The 23,570-nt window shown below is 36.1% G+C and overlaps 1 protein-coding gene across 12 annotated transcripts in view; it reads right to left on the reverse strand.

Annotated features, from left to right (window-relative positions):
- Nucleotides 1–23,570, reverse strand: part of RALGPS2 (Ral GEF with PH domain and SH3 binding motif 2) — a 126,854-nt gene that overhangs the window by 57,338 nt on the left and 45,946 nt on the right. For 11 of the 12 annotated variants that reach the window (XM_072867402.1, XM_072867400.1, XM_072867390.1 and 8 more), the window contains exons 5-8: nucleotides 19,925–20,008; nucleotides 10,934–11,023; nucleotides 7,377–7,469; nucleotides 3,485–3,611 (exon numbers count right to left, since the gene is read on the reverse strand). In XM_072867402.1, coding sequence (XP_072723503.1) covers nucleotides 3,485–3,611; nucleotides 7,377–7,469; nucleotides 10,934–11,023; nucleotides 19,925–20,008 — 394 coding nt within the window. The remainder of the gene's footprint in view (nucleotides 1–3,484; nucleotides 3,612–7,376; nucleotides 7,470–10,933; nucleotides 11,024–19,924; nucleotides 20,009–23,570) is intronic. The other variant, XM_072867401.1, reaches the window with a different exon arrangement.

Genomic DNA, 23,570 nt, shown 5'->3' on the forward strand with positions numbered 1-23,570 from the left:
ATATTCATCAGATGAATACTTCAATAACCTGTTTACAGCTTTTCTGTTTCTGGATATAATTCCTGAAAGACAGCTATAAGAAAATATTTCACAAGGTAGTACTGCTTAGTTAAATAAAAATCTTACTTCTCAAGATATGGCTCAATTGTTTCATTGTGCAATCTCAAATTAATCAGAACTCCATGATAAGACTCCCCCTAAGAATGGGTTTTTCTTCTAAGGCGAAATATAACATCACATATACAGCTCCCATTTGTTTTGGGTACTTTAGTTGGCCGGGTGATGCAACAGTGATGACATATCCCACATCATGTAATGAGGACCTAAGGCGGAACATTTTTATTGGTGTTGCATGGCTCTCAGCAGTCACGTTTAAGTTCGTGAGTCCACACTGATGATGTGCTGCTCTCATTTGCATTTCTAGAACTCTGGAATCACACCACACTTATTGCTGCAAGGAACTGAAAAAATATTGTTATTTCCTCCCCCTAGCTAAATGTAAAAAGACATCTTTCTCTTGTCCACAGTGAGTGAGCTGTGGTAATAAGAAAACAATCTGTACTTCTGTGGCTCCATTCCCATTGCAAAGATTACACAAAAAAAGCATTTAAGCTTTATCTTATAATGCTAAGACGATCACGAAAAAAGCTCCACACCCACATTCAATATTTGGTTGCATAAGGGTAAACCTAGTAACCTCTCAAGGGTAAAACATTGATCCTTGAAATCGCAGCTGAAATTCCTTTATATGCACACTTTCCCTATGACCTTCCAAACAAGGTCCTTCACAACCACTGCCAATATTTCTCTGGAGGGGATTTGCAATGGCAAATGTAACTGTGTGGCAGCCTTGATTCTATGCACTCTTCCACGGAGAATTTTAGGGGAGCACAGCAACTGCAGGATCTTTGCACCAACAGTGAAGAGAGCCCCACCTCACACCTCCTTTTTCCGTAAGGGGAAACTGACCTTATGATTAATCCCCCTCCCCAGTACATACCGCGATCACAATTTCAAACAGCAGACTTCCAGGTAGACTTTTGTACACATTTTAAACCAGGAGCAGCACTACTCCTGTACATGATTTTATACCAGAAGTAACAGCAGAAGGAGATCCTTTCAGGAATTATAACCTATAGCTGGTAAGCTTAAAACAGTAAGTAAAAACAAGCAACTTAAGTTACTTCTGTTCCATATGACTCTTACATCAGTAAAAATGCCTTGGGAAGGAAATTTTAGAAGTAATACTCCTGCAAATCTACTCAAGTCTTACTGGAGATTAAAGCTTTGATCAAATGAGAAATATTGGGCACAACGGCCAATCTTCCAAGATAGATCCAGCTTTATCATAACTGTAGTTTCAAGGCAATTTTGTTCTTTTTGCCATATATTTAAACCTTATAAAATTAATTTTAGAGGGAATGCACATTAATTTTAGAGGGAATGCTATTCCTTTGGAGAATTAAAAAAGGCTTGAGGACATTCTTCAGGTCACAACACATTCTTTAACTACAGCAGGTCACAGCAAAGAGCATTTCTTTCTTTCTAAGCAGAAAAGAAATATACATTTCACTTCAACAAACTATCAAGTCAAGCCCAAAGCTTACTCTAATGCAAAAATTAGACAAGAGGTTGCTAATGTATTGAGGAAAACATCTGTAACTGAACAAAATTTAAAACATTGTTTTCCAACATTCCCCCTCCCCCCCTTTTTTTTTTTTAAAGATACACTTGCACGTAGTAAGGCAGTATTTTTAAAGTGTCAGGCAAATACACCAAAGCACAAGGATTTCTCTGTACAGCAGTAAGTATTAGAAGACCATAATGGCAAGGGTCAGAGTATCATGAGATTTTAAAAAAATCTGACAGCAGGTTGGCTTGGGACTTCTGTGGTCAGCAAGAAAACAATTTGAGCCTGGCTTCATGTTTCATAAATCATGGAATAGAGCTAAAAAGCATCTTGAAAGCTAGAAACTGCATTTCAGAACCATATACAGTGCATATATACTACATGCGTACACATGATAGGAAAGCTACAAAATGACATGTTTAATCACATCCCATTACATTATTCTTGGCTTCTTTGCCCCTTTTAATTCAGGCCTAGTTTTAACAGCTATGTCAACAAACAGGGTAGCATGTCATAGTATGCCACACCAGAAATTTTCACACTTGCACTTCAGACAAAATACACTCATGCTGATTCTTCCATTCTACGCACAATCACTAACATCTGAATACTTGAAAATACAGGAAATTAACAGCTGTTAAGATCATGTTGGAACTGATGGATGTTTCTGGGAGGGATGTAACAGGGTAGTAAAAAATGAAGACAGAATGAGGAACTCTATATAACTACTTATCATTAAAATTATTATTGTTTCTCCACAGTAAAGTATTTTTTTCTATTTAAGTATAAAGAATTTAAATTCAACCAATTTCACATAACCTGAACATATGCATTTTAGAGACATCATTCTAGATTCTAACATGAATGATAGTATTGTTGTTCATATCAAGCTATGAAGCAACTGAAATAGTATCGTGATGGACACACAGATCACACTGTAAAAATGACTGTCAAGTTATTAATCTTGAAAAAGTTAATAGTCCAGTTGAATAAAGGAAGTATCAAACTTCAGGAACAAAGACATTACAGTTCAATGAGCCTTGGTGACCACAGGAGGTAATCTTGAATTTAGGTGTAAGAGCAACTTGTATCTACAAAAATGTGAACTACTTTTTCCGGAAAAGGAAAAAATTGGGTAAATGCTTCCTTAATTTTATGTGACTACCGACATCTTATGCTATCAAAGAAATGCTACATTTAAAAAAAAGCACACTGATCACTTTAAACAAACTGAGACATTAAGTAACACTAGATTAGCTTGGCCACAAAAACAATACATATTAAATACATTTATCTAGTTTTCAGATACACAGAAATATAATTTTCTCATAATTATTTCATAAAGCTGAGTCAGTCATAACAACACAGTTTCTCTTGTCACTGTAGTATAATTAAATGCAACAATATATCCAGATTTTAGCATGTTCCAAACCCTAAGATCTACATTTATTTATCTCAGAGGTTGGTGATTTATACCCTCTCATAAATTAAAAGCCATCATTACTGTAACAGTCAAGTATTTAGCTCTAAGAGTGCTAGCAGACATAACAGTTTAAATACTTCTCCAGAAGTCAATCAGTGTATCTGTACAACATATGGGAAAATAATTTCCTAGAAAACTGATACTGTATGTAAGACCTGAAGTGTTTGTGAGGTTTAATAGGTATTTTCTTTCTGAAGCTAGTGAAGTTATTTCTTGCCATACACAGAGTATCCAGAATCAACAAGTGGTTATAGATTTACTGAAGTACTGAAATAGTTTCATGACTTCTTAAAAGATGGTGTTTAGTTTGTGTAGTTACTGGAGAAGTATGCTTGTCATTAGTGTTTCCCACCAGAAAAACTTTAGCTTACCTAAATAGGGAATACAAGGAGTCATCTTCAAGCTGCTGATGTAGTCTCTAAGCCTTTTGTAATTATCTTCTTTACTCATAACATACTCCAGCTTTTCAAAGGTGGCTTTATCCTTCCGACTCAGTAACTAGGAAAAAAAAAAGGCGCCAAAACCAGATGAGCATTAAGTTTGATCATTATGATTTCTCTTTTACCCTTTAAAAATGCAAATTTCCACCCTCCCCCCCCTCATTTCTGTTGTTGTTGGTTTGTTTTCAAATACAACTGCTTCAAAATTACAGCATTTACTACTTAAGGATGAGTACTTGGAGAGTTTACAAAGAAAATTAGCAATTTTGGCTGTTAAATTTAAACTATCCTTTTAAAAAATTAGCCAGGTATAAACTTTGGTGTCTGGAGGGTCCTTCTGAAACAATCCAAGTTTTCAAAAGACTAATCTAGCTAAAACACATCACACTTTCACATGCTGTCCACTTCTACAGCATTTCAAAACAGTAGTTTATTCACTCTAATTATTCATAATTTAACATTTCTTTGTCAGATATACTGAGAAATTTTATACTAATCCAGCTTCACAAAAACCCAATTTCCAAAATATGTTCTGATTCTTGAATTGAGAGCTATCCTAACAAATTCTTTTCCAGAGAGTAAAACAATACCATTAAGATCTGACAAATATCTTTAACTAAACTACAATTTTAAAAACAATGAATGCAGATATACACATATCTACGTACTTGAAGGTCTGGAAAAGAATAAGGACTTCATCCATTTTTCTCTACAGAAGGCATTATGAACCTGAATACAGGCTGTGTATATTGTTTTGCCAACTAGCAATTTTACTGGCTCTTAATATTACAGGAACGTCCACTTCGAATATAAAACTTAGAAGTCATGCATCTCCTTCATTGTCCATTCCTCCTCCCGTGCCCCCCCCCCCCGCCCCCCCCCGAATTAACAGCAACTAGGCCTTCTTTGTAAGACTGGGAAAGTAAGTTAAGATATTTTTAAAACATCTAGCTGAACTACTGCTGCAAAACCACATTAAAGGCTTAATTTCAATTCAGAGCCAGAATATGAAGAAGGGTATAAGAAGTTCCCACTGAACATTTTGGCAGAAGAATCAATGTTCTAGTCCCAGTCACAATTTTTGCCTATAAGATACCCAATAGTGCAAAAATTATAAGGGTCAGATAGCTAAATTTTTATGCATACTCCTTTTTCTCTTTCAGTTAAAGACCAACCTATGTGAACATGACTGAAGTGAAATGTCCCTTCTGTAAATTCACTGTAACAACTGCTCTTTTTACTTACATTTCCTATATTCTAGTCTTCATTAGGATAGCTAACACACCACCAAACTGAACACTGGCTTTCAGAAGAAAGTAACTTTTAAAGTCAATTGTTTCCGAAGACATACTGATCTCTGACATTCCAGCAATTCATTTACATTTTTAGCTTTGGTTCCAATATTCAGATGAACAGCATCTCATGTTCATCAAAACTGCAGACATCTGCCAATTCCAGGATAAGGAAACAGTAGACAGGCATGACTTCTTTCCAACCACCAGAACATGACATGTATCTTTTGAAGTTTATCTCTTCAAAGTTGGTTCAAGTTTAATCAACCTAGATTAGCTTGCCTTTAATAATATTCTAAAATATTCTACCACCATTTGGTGTCTGGAAGACTTCTGTAGTTTTGCAGACTGGAAGGTAAGATAAGACTAACAGATATAGGAGACAAAACTTCAGATGTCTAATGATTATTTGCTTACATTGCCAAGCCCTAGCTGGTCATCTAGATTCCTTTACATTAAATGGAGAGAAGTAGAATATTCTATTCTTTTCAAGTACTTTCTTGGAAAGGTTCATAATTCTTTTAAAGTTTTGAACAGGGCAAATCACACATTAGAAGCATTTATTATTCTCCACAGTTCAGAGAGTGGGCAGGCAATGAGTGAGACAAATTTCAGACATATTCAGACATACCATCAGGAGACATGAATTCCATCTTTTTTAGGAACATTAGATTACCAAGCAAATATTTAATGGCTCCTTTCAACTCTAGATTCCAACCATATAAGGAGACTATTTTTTTTTTTAGGGAGTGAATATACTTGCGGCTATTTTCCTGACTAAGTCGGGTTGATTGTGGGTTGCTACAAACCATCTCAGAAATGGAGAAGAAATCCTTCCTTACTGAAGATTTTGGAAGGTTACTGTATAACTTACTCAAACGACTTGGTGACTCAAATAATGGTTTGGTGTGCCTTTTCACATGTCTTTCCTCACTTTTAAGATACAGAAAGCCAAAGGCTTAGAATTACTTCAAGATTTTATAAACTGAACTTCCAAGCTAAAGACATCTAAATCAGTTTGCAGTGCACATTGCTAGGAGCTATCCTGCAACTTGAATTTGCAAAGGCTTATATAAGATGATGAAAAGCATAGACTCGCTTGGGATTATATGAGAAATTAAACACCTGCAGAAATGTGGGAGAAGTTACCTAGCATTTCAGAGGCTGGAAGGGGGGCAAAACTTTAAGAACTGATACATAAGCCAACAGCACACAAATAATCCTCATAAGGGCAAACTAGGACTTCTGGTTGACCAAGCAGGAAAAGAAACTGGGGACTCCCAGTTCTGAACAGCATAATTATGGTAGTAACTAATATGGTTATATTAAAATATGGTTATATTAATATATGGTTATAATTGAAATTTGAGTCATATGCAAAAAAAAAAATCAATTTGGCATCACAGTTATGTAAAACTGTTGAGGCATCAATTCATCAACATGACAAAAGCAGAAAAACAGAAATTCTCAAGATCACTTTGAAATGTTAACTTCATTAAGATTTCCTTAGACAGATCTTTGGTATTTTGAAACAAGGTCTTACTTAATTGTGCATTTGCAAAATGTGCCCAGAATTCTAGACTAGTATCTCGGCAGGAGTGAATTCTATTCAATTTTGGTAACATTATTAACTGAACATCATTATCATTCAGTTATCAGACAAAGAAACACTTTTCGTAACATGCGAGGATGTGTTGACATGTCTTCAGTGAAAGTTTTTAGCTCTTTTTAATGATCTATTTATATGGATCTCTCATGCAGGAGTATTTCAGTCACCTGATAATTTCTATCACACTTGAAAATGTCACAGTTCATCTTTTTACACAGCTGGATAACTACACAATGGATGGCTGAATTAAGCACAGTGTTTTCTCAGCTCTGAGGTATCAATGAGTAAAAGTCATTCCTAATGTTCTTCTGATCAAGGATACAACTACACAAAAATAATATTAATTCTAGTTAGAAAATAGATGTGAAATAAAAATGTTTGCAAAGAAAGCTATTCTTTCATAACTGCACAAAAGCAGACCTACAAATATACTGTGTAATGCAGTTGTTATAACTATGAAAATAATTCTGAGAACTCAGAGAAAAATGCTAGATGTAGTTATCAGTCAGAGAAACTACAAATCTCTTTATGGAAACTGAATCAAGAGTTTCTTGACATCTGCTCTCCATAGCAAAAAAAATTCCAACAGTATAAACCCCTAAACGATTGAAGTATGACCCACTTTGGCATTCATAATTTTCCAGCAACTAAATACAAAATAGCTTCTGGTCAAATTAGAAGCCTCTGCATTTAGCAGAATCTGCAGGGAACTATTTTTCAAAGGAAAACATTTCTATGCCAGAATGGAAAAAAAACTCAACAGGAAACCATAGACTTAAGAGGTACTAGAAACATTATGTACCTGGTACAAGAAGATTAAAAGTATCTCTAATAATTATTGCATCCTTGAAAACAAGCTACAGAATGTTGTACTCTCCTAAGAATGAATTAAAATCCCTGCATTGCCCTGCTGCTCACTTACCGCCCACGTTTTAGTCAGCCTGAAGATTGGAGCACTCTGTAGGCCTGACACAACTGCCATAAGAGCATGTAGATTATTCAGCTCATACAGTTTCTGAGGACAAAAATATATACAATAACAATAAACAACATTCCAAGTGCTGTCAATAATGAATATAGAATAAATAACAATCTAAAATGAATAAATCTTGCATGTTCTAAAATGAAGAGTTAATTACAGTGAACTGCTGCGCACCCAGACCACTTTTACGGCACCTCCTAATTTTTCATTACTGCATCTATACAGTTTTGGATTAGACTATACTAGCTGTTTCATAGTCTAGAGAGCGCCCTTAAAAAAAAAATAAATCTATATATGCATACATTTTGGGACATATAACAGAAGTGCCAGAAATTTTCTGACATTCAAACCCAACAAATTCCTTTCATAGCATTCAACAGAATTTTGAAACATAATGTGCCAAAAAGGATGTGAATGATGTAATCATGGCAGTATTTAATATTGTAAATGCATTTCACACCGCAGGTTTATGTAGCTACCAAGGTTGCATCGAAGCACCCAAAATATATTGTTGCAAGATTAAATCAAGCAGGTAAATTTCAAAAGCCACATACCTGGAGTACTTCTCTCACTGAAAGACAATTTCTGGGGTATGACAACTAAAACTAACTAGTGGAACGGAACAATGAAATCAAAATTGAACATAGAAAACATAAGGGTAAAAGAATTTTCTTAAAAACTCTCTACAAAACACTGCACATAAGTGCATTTTCTTACATATTTGGCATTTCCCTCCCCTCTTTTTTTTTCTTTCCCTCTGTCTCCAAAACCATCAATCTGCCTTGGCCAATTAACTACTGGTACTACTGTCATGAAAGCTTAGCAATGATCCATAAGAAAGTGCTATTCTTTAAGCTCTTCTGCAATATCAATTATTCTGATAGCTATGAGCACCCAGAGATCTGAACTACATTCAGGAATTTTTGGTGGAGTGCACAAAAACTGACGTTTTACCCCTAACAAAAAGACTTTGATAAAGAGAAATGGATACTCAATCACAGTACTGCAAATCACCACAGTACTGTAAATCCTGTTTAGCCCATTTGGAAAATTCACCAAGGTAGGTTAGGGTTCCAGCCAGAAACATAATACAATAATATAAGGAACCCTTGCTATTCAAGAAATAGTAGAAGTCGTCTTTCCTCCTTAAAACTCAGCTTACCCAAGTTTCCTTGATTAGGACACCTTTCCTGAGACAACAGGACAAACAAGTTAGACTAACTTTATTCTGAATAAATGCTGAATATCAGAGGGGACCTTATATCTGGAAGGCTGAAAGTGACACTGCAAGGATGGTTTTCCAGCTAATAGTTTTGGAGCAGGACAAATGATTCTCTCTCCACTTAACACACTGCCAGAAAACTAACAGCCTTTTATAGAATGAAGTCCTCAGAGGTATTACTCAGAAATGTCACATTTAATGCTTACTGTCACATCACCCTAGTAGCAATTTCAGTCTGGGTGCCCAGAACCCTACAGTTCCAGCATGCCTACTGACGAATGAGAGTCTTTCCACACTTACTGAAGAAGTGTTTCCCTCTTTTAATCCTCTTTTGGGAGGATTCTTCAGTAACTGTGTGTAACGGGCAATCAATATTTTGTGGGGTGAGGGGTGGATATTTGTCATATACCATAGTTCTACTATAATTCCAAATAGTACTGCTGGTGTTTGTCCCTGCACTTACACAATAACCCTTCCCCACTCCCCATGCATCCCCAAACAAGGTGGTGAAGTTCACTGTCCCAAAGGACAGTGTAGCTGATTAAAAATGAAAAAAAGGGCTTTCCTAGCTGCTGCCAGGATGGAAACAGAAGTCATAGCCAATCAGGATAGTCTGGGAACTTCAGGGGAACGCAACTGTTAAGTCCAATTAGTTCATACATAAAGCAATATAGCATGAGAGACCACTAAAGGATTGCTAGCTATACAATAGCTAGATAGTTGTCAGCACAAAGAATTCACTGTAGAGTGGATTTAAAGCTTATCTGAAAAAAAGTTAATTAGCATGACCTCTGGCACCAAGCTGCTTTGATAATAGCTTTGGTGTAAACAGAAAATCCTTCAAATCCTACTGCAGTAACTTCATGTTAGCAGCCACATGTAAACAAAGCCAAGATAATAGATACAGTAAGTAAATTAACAGATATAAAGAAAGCCCCATATATAGTTTCTTGGTTTCTGTAATTGTGATTTTTACAACTCATAGGTAAGCAAAGCTCAGCTAATTGTCAGAGCACATAACTATCTCAAAACCAGCCGCACTTCAACAGATGCCGCTGTCTGCAGTCCACTGATGAGATCAGGCACATTCAGGGTGCTGGGCCCAAAGCAGAACCTACAGCACCCAGCGCTGGCCAAGTCCCATCCAAGTACTAACCAAACCTGACCGCAACTGGCTTCCAAGATTGGTTCTGCATTATGATCATGCAGGTGAACCTTCCCCCTTCTATGGAGCGACACGGATCATGAGGCAAATTTTTGTATGTTTGTATTTCAAACAAAAAACCCAAGAACTGATTTTTTAAAAATATATGAGATGAAGATACATTAACTCACCAGATATCAAAGGATATTTAAGAGACATTCTTAACAGTTTATGACCACAGCATGATTATTGAGCAAAGCCTGTGGAATCTTACAAAATCAGCTTGCTTTGCCCAAAATTTATAGTAAAATCCCGTAAAAGTAAAATATTACTTCATTAAAAATGTGCATATCAAGACAAAGAATGCGTTTGCAAAATGAATACCAAGGTAATTAACAAAAATTTTACAACTTTTTTTGCAGGTAACCTGAGGTGGCCACAGAAGTTAGCTGTAGTAACAATCAGCCACCATCTGACAGCAAAAACCTGAAAAAAACATCCCTCTCTTCACACTACAATGAAGCAGTTTCATCCCGTTTGAAAGGCCAGTACTGGTTCATCTACATGTAATGTTGACCCTTTTCTTATGAATGTCAGTCCAAAAGGCTTTCAGGAAGATATCACAGGATGAGAGCTCTAAAATATTTTTGGAGTTCAGGTATGTTTTTGAAACAATATTTATTAAGTTGATGTTATTCATGCCACAATTGGAATAAGAGACAACAGATCCTTTTCTTCCAATAGTAAAAGCAAACAAACTATTTCTGTTCTGACTGATGCTGTTTGAACTGATTCTATACACAGCGTTTTGGTTTAACCAACATTAGAAAACACATCCAGTAAATTATATTATCTAATAAACAATATTTGAAATAAGGCATATTTGCATTTCCTTAGTTAAGCTATTTTTTTGTAAACAAAGGCTGCCATTTCAGGACTTTGGTCTGGCACTATTTCTGACAACTTTGTTATATGCAGAAGCCAAACAGCTATTCATGTCAACAGATACAACCACAGCTAAATCAGGTATCAGATAAATATTTACCCATGTATATTTTTGAACTGGCCAACTTAAGTATAAGAACTTTCATCATGGTGAATCCCACAACCCCCCCCAGTCCAAATTCTTACCTTTGCAGTTTTAATATAGTGGCTCAAAACCTCAGCTCTTATTTTTAAAGTTTGTGCATGCAGAATCTCTCTAACCACCCAGAAGCTTACCTAAAAAGAAGAAAATTTACCTTTTTAAAGTACACAGCTTCAACATTACACTTTTAATATTTTTATTTCATGAGTAATACATTAAAAGTCTCACAGTATTCAACTTCCATCTATAAAGTTGAATACATACTAGAAGATGCAAATGTTTATACTACAAAAATCCAACCAATATAACCCAGACACTAATAAAAAACTTTCTTCAAAGTGTTTTGCTCTGTTATTCTGCTCATTCTTACCCAAGATACCTTCTACCATTACATGGTCAAGCAGTTGCTTAAATCAAATTAATAAATCCAACTTATATTTAGAATTGAATCTTTTATCTTGTTACTCTCGTCACCTTCCCCATTTCATAACTGGTAACCATGCACTCCAGTATTTTGTTGGAGAGCGCATGTTCTGGTGCCTGCTTTTCTAAGTGTGTGGGTGGCTAGAATTTGTCTTTGTAAAATCTGTCACATCAGTTAGTTGCGTACAAAGACATTGAGATCTGTTTTTCTAATGTGGAAAACCCTTCTGCCGCAAGCACATCTCAACAAAACTCAGCACAATCAGTTACGTACAATCTATGCAGAGAGACTCGTTTTCAGGCTAAGTTTGAGGATGAGATCTCACAGACACAAAGCAAATGGCAAAACTCTCAAACTTGAAACAAAGTTCTCCCAAGAAAATAAAATCATGATGAAATTTTATTATGAGAGTCTACAAAATGAAGGAATACAAAAACTAAAATTGAGTTATATCCTTTGGTTTTACTTTTCCACAGCTTCAAAGCTGCACTACCCAATTCTCAAGCGAGTTGAACAGCTTCAACTACAGTTCACTGACATTTCCAAATTCTCAACACCTCAGAATAAAAAGAATAATCAGAAAAATACTGTCTGAACAAAATTGGAACATAAGGTAGGAAGCCTCTGCTATAACCTAGAGTTTATATTTTGTACTCTTATTGCTGGCTACACCAGTTACCTGCTAATATACAGCACACTACCATACTCATTTGTTAAGTTTTGTAGGACTAACTTCACTGTTGTACAAAAATCGCTGTTATATTCAGTATGGTATGAAGGATGGTTGCTGCATTTCGTAGTTACATGAATGACCCATAAAAGCTATACTTTGAAAATGTTTTGTTAACATGTCTAAATTCTAATCTTTTCTCTCCTCTGCTCCTCCCATGCCCTCTGCCCTTATACACTTTAGCACAAATAAGAATGATAGAAAATAAACTAAGTTACCTTCATAACTGTAATAAAACTGTAGCAAAGAATTAGCAAATGGTAGCAAATACTGCAGCTTTTATTCATGTATTCACTATAAGTTATGAAAAAATGAATGATTAGCAAGATACAGAGTGACTGCTATTTACAAAACTACTGAAAAAAGTATATGAAGAAATGTATGCTCTCATACACAAACATCTTTCAACCTGTCATGCTGCCTTTTTTTTTTTGAGTGATGCTACACTACTTCTTGTAAACTAACATTGCACATGTATTCACATTCCTGCCCAAAATTTCAATTAAAAAATGAAATATCCTGTTTATCCTGTTTCACTTTGTACAGTATGACAGGTCTGTATACAGCATAGCATGAGAAGATCCGCACCTCCAAAATGATTACATTTTCAGTGAAGTTACAGTGATCTGATGAGAACTGGGATGTCAAAACACCACAGCTCTTTGGAACCGGAAAATGGAAGAATTACAAAAAAGCCATGAAAAAACCCACAAACATCTTGCATAACAACTGCTTTCCTTTGGTCTGTTTGTCTAAGGCTGTGTTAGCCAGGAAAGAATTAGCCATGGAGCTTAGTTTTCTTTTTCCTTTCTGTTTTATTGTTTGGGGTTGTTTGGGTTTTTTTTCTTTAAGCAAAGTATCTCCAGATAAACTGTGTTACCCTGACAAATATAAAAAATGGTTCTGTGCAAACAGCATTACTATAAAATACATAAGTACTGAATACAGAAATTCTAAAGTATTTGACAGTACTTCAAAATGTTGTCAAAAAAAGTGAAACCTCAGTTTGATGTTCTGCTGTAGTTACACAGCTTGAGAGAAAAAAACTTTTCCCTTGACTGATGAGCAAGTTTCTAAGGAGATGCCTTCCCTTTGAAGATCAAGGAAATTTTAAATTTTAACATAGGTTTTTGTATCATAAAGAATCAGGTAGAGGCAACACACATAATTGCTGTGCATTAAAATCCCAAATCTCTTTGGTCTCAAGTCAACAGAGCATCAATGAAATAGGAGACCACTTGTGGTAGGCCAGGCTATGCAACATTTGCTAAAAATACAGAGCTATGCTCAATCATTTTCATAAGGATGAAACAACAAACAATTTACTATGTTGGCCCTGACTTGAAGGAAAGTTCATTAGTATCACAGTGACATAAGCACTGTGTCACACAAGTACTCTTGTTTACTCAAGGAAGCCTGGTTTCCATCCCAGTCCCAGCTAGACAGAGTCTGAACACTTCCAAGCTCTTACAGGAAAAACAAACCAAAACAAAATGTAAAACTTTCTTTGAAGCATAGAGCCATCCAGTCCATTCAGTGACAGAGTAAGTAGATGATAAAGAATTAAAAACACACTTAACCATTTCAATCCAACCGCCTCCACTCTTCTCTGATGTGTTTTTACTGGCATTAACATTCAGTTTTGGCTGCTCTACTCCATTCACTGGTATCTTTAGACAGCAACACAATCTAATGTATTCCAAATATTCAAAAATAAACAATTTAAGTAACCCCTTTTGTTTCAATAGGCCACTTTTTTGTTTTATCCAGGTTTGTTCTTCACATAAATCATACTTATTTGTTCCTACATATTTTGTGGTTATTTTGCTTCCAGTCCTTTCTCACTGCATTTAAATGTTGTTATTATTTCTCACACTGTCCCACCAATATCAATCCATTAGATGACCCACAGCCGTTGGGCATCAATGCCTTTGATACCAGTGCAAGACAGCATTTAACCCTTGACATGTATTTGTGTTTTTATACTCTTCCCTATTAACGTCAACCTAGAAAAACATGCTTAACTTTTGAACATATCTTTTCTTGAATCACAGCTTAAGCTTTTTAAATTAACCCGTGTTCACCTTATCTGAAATACTAATTTTGTTATATAGGTGCTTTTAAGTTCACAGTTGTTGGTTCCAAAACTAATTGTGCTTTCTGTGCTAATTAGTAGATAGGCAAAATCAAGACTCTCTCTTTAATGGAGTTTTTGGATCGTTCTTCCAAATATCTGTTAAAAAATGTTCTGATATGCTACACAAAAAGCAAATGTAAAACAGACAGTACTGACCTTGCATCATTACAGCTAAGGTAGAATCCCTGTCTTTTTTTGTTTTGTTTCCAAAGGAAGCACACTAACCTCTTCCCCACCCCATTTTTTTAATTTGATAATCCTAGTAAAATGTCACTATCACACTTTACTGCAACTCAGCAACGCTACAATATTCAAGACAAACTTCCTCTCCTATATAAATGTTTGCATTTGGTTAAACAAACAAACAAAAACCCCAACACAACACACCAAAAAACCCAACCCAAACACAGTTTTACAAAGTTAGTAAAACATAAACTTTGCCTTTCAAGTGGGATCTTTTGTTTTAAAATTGTTCCAACGTACTGAATCTAGTTGACAAGTTTCTCTAATATTTTAAGCTCTGTGGCAGCACAGTTTTACACCCATTTAAATAAAAAACCTGAAGAAAGAGGTTTTTAATACAGATAATCTTATAACCAGGAAAGCAAGTGTTACCTTTACATAAACTATGAAATGTTTTCATATCAATGCCTAAGCAATCTTCAAGAACTACACACCTCTTGTTTGTTTGAAATTTGTGATAAACACTTATTTTCAAAAGGTAAAGAACAACGGTTTAGTAAGTAACTTGACAATTTTGCACTCTGACAAATTTACCAGTTACAATGGTAGTATGCAAGTATACAACTAACTTTCAGAAGAAAGCTGAAAAAAGGCAGAGATCAGAGTTTTTTAAAAAATTATGTAAAAGAAATCACATATTTAAAAACAATACTTAATAGTAGATGTGTAGATCTATGGAGCACCATGTAGCAATGTATTCTTCAAGAATAAAAGAATCCTGGCACGGAATGACTCGATTTCTCTTCCCTGAACTCGATCTGTTTTTACAGGCACCACATATAATTATCACATAACTAATGCTGGAAATACGCTACTTCATTCTCAGTGGACTGCAATCAACTGCACATAATCATTACTGTTTCCAAAATGCTATCAGCAGATCAATTTGCTGTGAAGCAGCTGTTAGTGATTTAATATTCTCTTTACTTACAAAGTGAGAGCTGTTCATGGTTTTCTCTTGGCAAGTTGGGGGAAAAAGGAAAGAGACAGATGCATAATGCATAATTTAAACCCAGTGAAATTTCAAAAGTTAACAGAAGTTTGATGAAAAGTATTCGTGCCTGATAAAACCAAAAGTTGCAATGATTTTCCTGATTACTTATTTTAGGTCTAAGCACTAGAAACCCCCAGGTAAGTGGGGCAGGTGCCCAACAGCAACTACACACTGCTGAGCAAGCACCTGGGGTAAGAACTGAACACTGAGAAGGCAAACCAGGCAAGGAAGATGAAAATTGCTTACTCCACCGTGCCTTCTTATTCCCAGCTGCCACTGCCTCCTATAGGAGTTCTTGGGTTTCACTACTCCCAAAAGGATGGTGAATCTAAACATTACTATTGGAATGAATGAGTCCTCCGCAATGACACATTTGGAACCATAGGCCCACAGCACATCAAAAGTTATCCAAAGTACTGTCTCAGTAAGTCAAAAGTTGAGGTACTAACATGAATAATAGAAGCCTGTGACTGAAACAATACTTGTCCCTTTTCCCTCCCCTCTCCAGTCCCACTATACTTTGAGGGTAAGACTGATGACTTTCCTTGGTCCCAGAATAAAGGCTGATGCAAACTTCTTGGAAGAACTTCTTGAAAATGGTATGTCCGTCAGCCACCAAAGCTGCATGCAGCAGTTTCCTAAAAAATTGGTTAGAGGCAAAGTAACCCAGCATCTGAGCATACGTTAAATAGCTGGACTTGTTTCCTCTTTATTACCTATTCTTTGACTCTTCAAGCCAGTTTCTCCTACAGGCTATTATGACTCCTAGATCAATGTTTTTCAAATGACACCTTAAAGAGAGGAGAAACAAACAAGAAAAAAGAAGTAGGAAAGACCACCTAGAAATGCCTTCAAATCTTTTGGCTTTAAATACAGTCCAAGAGACAGCCTAAGCACTGCAACATCCCAATGTAATGGTGCTGACAATGTGAAAAAACAGAAAGAGAAGCTATTTGTCCTGTTCCAGGTGATTTAATGGTGAATTGCAATGGCTTCAAGTACTTACTGGCTGCCTGTTAAAAAAAAAGACCTTTTTTCATTTCTTTGGAGATAATCAATGGAAAAGAGCCTCAAACTGGCCTGTCTTGATTACAGTGGTGACTCCACAAAACTCACTGACACAGCAAAGACGCTCTAGATTTCGCCACTGTTCTTGTTTCAGGGGTGTCCCAAGGACAATCCAGATTACTGGCAATGTATTTCTTTTAGACATTAAAACCAGCAAGAACAGGCATCTAAGAAAGGGAATCTTCTGTAGCAGCCAATGCAACGCCTGAAACTCAGTAGGGAAATGAAAGCCAGGGACAGATCCTGTCAGATGGACAGGTCTTCACTGGAGCTTAAAGACAACAGAAAACAAAATTTTCAAGATACTAGGAAGGCTCTTAAGAAATCATTAGCAAAGATATTCTCAGTGAAGGAACCTGTCAGCTGACAGAGGGGCACATCCAACTTCTATGGCTGCAGAGAAAGCACACAAATGGACTTAATTACAAACCTAAACCTAGTGACAAGAAAATCCGCAGCTTTAGTTGTGTACATACCACTATATGAAATGTCTATACAATGACATCCAAAGAAAATCACAGACCGCCTGTTATGGCATCAATCTTAAAGCTAATATATTCTGTTTGTATGTTTATTGCTCTTCTGGTGTTCACCAAAAATAAGCTACAGAAAGGGAGAGTTCATAAATAAGTCTTAGTCCCTTTCCGACTGCATCATTTCTAGCGAGGCCTTCAGATGCAAAGCCAAAGGGAAGAGAGAGGGGACAGAAACAGTACAAGAAATTTTATACACAACTGCTGAAAGCCAGCCAGAGTGCTGCATTTTATTCAAGGCTCTCCTTTACCATACTAAAAAAATTTAAACACTGACATAGGTCTTTTAGCCCATTGAAACATATCAAACTCAAGGACACTACAGACCTTTGAGTCACCTAGTTTTATAATTTCTTTCAGACTGACCTCTCTTTCAATCAAAAATAATAGTTCCTTGAAACAAATGAAGCGCAATAGAAAAAGGAAACTAAGACAGATTAAATAGCCAGTGACTATCAACAACTATCTAACATGCACTCTGGGGTAATGAAAATATGTAAGGCTCCCTTTAGCAGCTAGCAATGCTTTCCAGGGAAACAGGACTACCACCTATTATGAAGAAATGTATTACTAAAAGGCAGGTATTTTTAACATCTTATTCTCCTTATTGCCTTTGTCGTATGCGTATAGCCAGTTTTGTACGGATTTTTATAAAAACTAAGACTGAACAAAAACAAGAATATCACCCGTCAATTAATAATCCAGTGGGCAGATTTGATAAATGTTCCACAGAGTAAAATATAGAAACATCCTTTAAAAAAATTAAAATCTAAAATGGTCACAAAACCAAAAAGTCATTAGAATGAATAAGAAGGGGAGACTTAAGATAGGATTACAACAATAAACTAATGGGATTTTGTTGGCATGATGAAATTCCTATATGTTAATCTAAAAACACTGTATTTAGAAGTTTTCTAAATACTATTTAACAATAAAGTTAGCATTTTAGCAACATTTAAGATCTTTAACAGCTACTTTTAAAGTACAGGTATCTCCTCCTGGTTCTCGTCAGCTGTAAAAGGCAAACCTTCCTTCTCTCTGTCCTTAACATATTTTACAGGTTAGATATGTTAAAACAGTGGTTCTGTAATCACAGTGACTTTGCAGACAGCTGATTACTTATTCCCATGATAAGGTTTCCCCTCCTTCCTTCTTGCTACTAAGCATATTTTACCAATTCTTTAATATATCTGAAGTTGACTTTCTGTTTAGCCAGTTCCCACAGTTCTTTAGTACATTACACAATAACAAATGAAAAGTGAGGTCCTTGATGAGGTAAACTGCCTAACATGGACCTTACTACAAGAGCATTCCAGAATAGTCAGCAAAAGAAAATGTTTCTTTGAAGAGATAACTTACATGAATAAACAAGATAGGAACAGGTTTCCTAGAAAAGTGGTTGATGCCCCAAGCCTGTCAGTGTTTAAAAGAGGCATTTGGATAATGCCCTTAACAACATGCTTTAACTTTTGGTCAGCCCTGAATCAGTCAGGCAGTTGGACTAGATGATCGTTGTAGGTCCCTTCCAACTGAGATACTCTATTTTATTCTAAGACAACAAATGTTGGAAGAATCACAGGCATATCTGTGATATTAGTGTAAAAAGTATCAGCGTAAAAGTAGCCTCAGGCTGGATATATAGTCCAATAAAGGAGCAACTTCAAAAGCTAGATCAGAAAAATTTTAACTAAATGCAACAACAACAACAGAAAAAACCCCAAAAAACCAAAACCCAAAACACCCCACACAACCCAAACCAAAAAACCAAAGCCCCAAACCCCCAGATTTCAATAGGTGGTATGGTCACAAGAAGTTTGCAGCTTAACATTTTCTCTTCAGTCAAGAGGAGAATCAGGCAAGTGTCCAAAACCCATGCCCAGACAAGCATTTCAGTCATTAGAAGGTTAAGAAATATTCTAAGTGTTGTTGATGAGAATAGGATTTGGTTATATCCTGAATGTGAGCAATAGTGAAAAAGTGAGAAAGTACACAACAATTAATTAAAAACAAAACAAAAAACCCAACCAAACAAAAAAAAACCCCAAAACTGAAAAGGTTAGAGGTTTGGTCTGAGTTTTAGATGATTAACAAAGATGTCTGTAGATCTGAGACTGGGTACAGAAGACAGGGCTGGAATAGAACTTGTACGTTGGAGACATTATTAAACATTTACAACAGGAGAGATGAGGGTAATAGAATTACTTAATCTGAAATACAAAATACAGCATTACATAAAAAAGCATTACAGTTTTGAGACTTGGTTGACTAACTAGATAGCTGGAGTCCTACAGTTTTAATTGTGGAGAAAGCTAAAATTCCGATCTTATTTTAAAAGTTGATATTACACAGAGAAATTTAAGAAAACCATAAATCTCAAATACACTACCTGAAAAATTATGCCAAATACAGAGTTAAAGAACAAGTTTTGCACAGTAAAATTGTTTGGAATGTTTAAAGTTTGCACAGAATCACCTTAAAAAGGTAACCATACTGACAAAAGGCTTATATTTCTAGGAACAAAAACATCTATGTGGAGCAAAAGACACTCAACTAACACAGAAAGAAGTTACATCTAATTACTACTCCAGAAATCCTGTATGGTAAGCCTTTAACCTGTAATTATGATTCTGTCTTTATGTAAAGGACAGCCAGCATTTAGGGGAAAGAAAACCACTTAATACTTTCCTGTTTCATCAATAACTGCTATTTAAAACAAAAACACAGCTATTTCTTCAGTATTGTTTTGGTCTTTCTGTATATCCTGAAGATAAAGAACTCCTTATAGCAGATACTTTAAGTTTAAGTAATAAGCTGTGATCAGTAATAGAAGTCATGTGCCAGAACACTTAATTCCCCAGACTTTTTAAACATGTGCATGTAACAGACACTGGAAAAAAATAACTCACAAGATTGAATCTTCTGGTGAAAGCAACAGCATTTGGTGCAGAACTGTATTTCTCTCTCTTATTCCAGCCACAGCTTGCCAGCTCCTGGGAGAAAAAGGATGAAAATTCATTTTTTTAAAAATCAGTGCATAACACGTGTTCACAGCCAAGAGCATATAGAGAGACAAATCTTAAAAGTTTCAAAATAATTTAACAGAGCAATAATACATTGAAGTAATAAATATATAGTTACACTTTTTCTGATTTCTTCTGTAAACTGAGATTCCACAAGTGTCATTTCTGAATTGTTTTGAATTATTAGACTTTTACAATTCATCTTCTGTTGAATTAGGGACTGGTTTTTTTTAATTCAGTTCTTATTAGAAACCAGTGAAATAATTCAAGATCTGTTTTGTTAGCACAGAAAATCCTGCTTTAAATGTCAACCTGAGCTAGGGAGAGCAGCATGTTCTTTTGTTTTTAATTGCTTTCTGAAGATACTTAAAGTCTACTGAGAAGATACACCTCGTTAACTCAACCCAGACATGTCCCATTATTTTAACTTGGCATGTTGCATTAAAGAAGTACCAAAATTGTAATCTTTTGCAGCAACAACAAAAGAAACATTATTTCCAGTTTTCCCTTCCAAAGGAGCCAATTTTATTTTAAGTTGAACAACACTCAGCACTTAAACAAATAGTTTTGTGGAGTAAAAGGGAGCAAGGGGACCTGCTTAAAAGATAAAAAAAATAAATCACATCGTTCCTGTACTTAAGTCACCCTAAAAACTGTAGGCCTCAACAGTCTAACAAACTACTTGTAAAGCCTGAAAAAGCATTACTTTATAACTACAAAGTTACAATGCCTCTTACTTGTCTGTAAAACTTAGTCAGCAGTTGGGCAACTACATCATCTTCCTTGTTATTTACTACCACTTAATTTCAATAAAGCAGTTCTAATTAAAATCATAAAAAACTAAATGGACCAAAATGAGCTCTTCTATTCGTATACAATAGCATACAGAATAGATGTAAATATATACAGCATACGGCACACAACCTATTCCACAGTGCTACCAAGAAAAATAATCAATACAGAGACAGCTTAATTACTGAAGTGGCATAAGAGCTAAGTACAGCCTTTCATTTTTATTTATTCATGCTTTCTTTCCACATCTTCCACTCTGAAGCACTCTCAGTTTTATCACCACATTGAAAACTACTTACTGAAACCAGTATCACATTATACATCCAGCTACCATATAACGTAGGTATGAAGACTCAATGTGTAACCAATAATTGTGCCATTTAAGACAGCCATAGTTTAAAAGAATTTGGTATCTGGATATTCTAAGCTCTAAAGGTTTTTGTTTGGTTGGTTGGTTTTTTTAATCAGGAACTTCTTAATGTCTTTTCAACCAATGTCCCCACACTACTAAAGAGTCTCATGCCAGTTAAGAGAGACCTTGAATTCTTCCACTTGTTGAAGTTTGTGGTGTGCTGGTATTTGTTAGAGAAGAGTCCGAGATGCTCCTGTCCACAGGCACTAGGAAGAACGCAGTCTCCAGCTTTGTATTTAGGGCCATTCCTTCAAATTTCACTAGGAAGTTCTGCCACCAAAACCTATCCTGGAAAATGCCAGCATGTTCAGCATAGGAACGCACACGTCCATCTCCTTCTATCTGCACTTCAATGACTATGCACAAGACAACCATGCAGCCCTGAGTTGCTCCTGTTGCAAAGGAGAGCGGGCTATTGAAGAACGAAGCCATCCAAGAGACTCTTATTTACATTCTCTATCCCTCAGCATCTCCCAGTGCTGCATTTTCCATTGGAATAACAATCACAGCTCTGCACTTGGGAGAATACAAGGTGATTCATCCTTACTGGCATCTGATGATTACACTTCCTTAATAGCAGAAAAAAATTAGTTGCCATCTCAGGTTTAGAGAAAGCATGGTAATTTCTTAATAATTCAGGGCATGTCCTTGTACTATTTCAGTTCTCATCACAGAGTAAAAAACCAATGATGATTCTGGGCAGAAGTTACCCATTGCCCTAGCACCATACATCTAAGGGCTTAGATGGTACAAACATCAGAAGGAGACCTGGCTTAGCTAGCACTGAGGTTTGTGGCATTGATGTGATTAGCAACAGAAATGGTAATTTTTAAGTAGAAAACATTACCAAGAAACTTTAGACAGTACTTAAGTAACAGTATTAATGATAAGGTCAAATTTATATTTATACTCTCAAAATTAGAAGTCTAATATCAGTTGGGCACAGATGCAAGATCCCTCAGACCGCGAACCACATATATGTGTATATATAATTTATTGTTACTATTTCAAAGAAGAGGTCTCCCTGTTTTGACATAAGACAGACAACTGAAGCCTCTGCTCCAGAAAAATCTTGTTGAGATTTTCCCTATCTGAATGGAAAGAGAAAGCAATGACTGGCAGAGAATAAATGTTTTGGTAAATAAGATGGAAATCTAAACAATGAGGCAGCAGAAATAGCTCCTGGAACACATTCCTAGCAGATTCTCCTGACTAACAATGTTTCTGTATTCCTGGGCCTGAGGCTGGCTGTAAGGTTGTACACAGAGTTCTACATTACCATTCTTACCTTGGAATAAAATACATTTTCATGCAGTCTCACAAAAAGGTAAAGACATAATTGTACATTATTGACCATATCATGTACTGTTTAAAACTCTAAAATTCTAGTTCAGTCAAGAATACAGAATAACCCACCAGGGCTGACTGAAATGAGAAGTCTTCCAAGTTAAAAAAAGACAAGAAATATTCTTCAACATTACTGCAGGTTTTTAACATTTTCCCCACCATTAAAGCTAAACAGATGAAATGTTGTATAAAGGCAATATTCTGTGATCTTGCTCTCAAAGAGTATCACAAACTCACCACATTTTGCCCCAACCCAGTAACTCCTAAACAGTGCTACACATGCTACTGGTCTACATGAACCCTTCAAAGGCACAGCAGCTCCCAGCTTCACCTGCATGAAGCACTTGCTTCAACCACTCTTCTACTAACTCTCCTTCCTCTTCCTCCTCCAAAACCTTTGAACTCTGTAGTAAGATCACAAGCTGAAACAGTCATTTGTGGAGTGTACAACAGGACACAGAGGCACGGGGTTGAGGTATACAATGAGATGGGAGAGTTACAGGCAGATTTGGACTCCTAGATTTGAGGGGGGAAAAAGATTATGAACTCAGACTACAGGAGGTAGGAGGCAGAAGTTGTTGTCAACTGGAGACAGAGTAGAAAAACTACATTGTAACAGATTTAGGGTTAAGATAATTCAAAAACACATGGGTACGGTGGAGAGAAGATAAGTATGGGACTGAGAGAGTTCCAGAGTATATGGGATCCCAACTAAAACGACAGAGCCAAAGGCACATTCTCTCCTATACATGCTTGAAGCTCAGCACAGAAGCAGAAGTAACAGACAAAGCCGTCCCGATAACTGCTAGCGGCAATAAATTTGAGAATCCTCTGGCTCTATCAATGCTCTTGAATGAAAGCACGTAGCACTGGATAATGCAAAGAAAAAGATCCTACTCCTGACTGGAAAGGTACACATCAAAATCCTTTTGCAGAGGTGCCAAGACACAGTTACGCAGGCCCCCAGGACCTGTGCTGTCA

This window comes from Ciconia boyciana, chromosome 7 (genome assembly GCF_034638445.1).
Source record: "Ciconia boyciana chromosome 7, ASM3463844v1, whole genome shotgun sequence".
NCBI lineage: Eukaryota > Metazoa > Chordata > Aves > Ciconiiformes > Ciconiidae > Ciconia > Ciconia boyciana.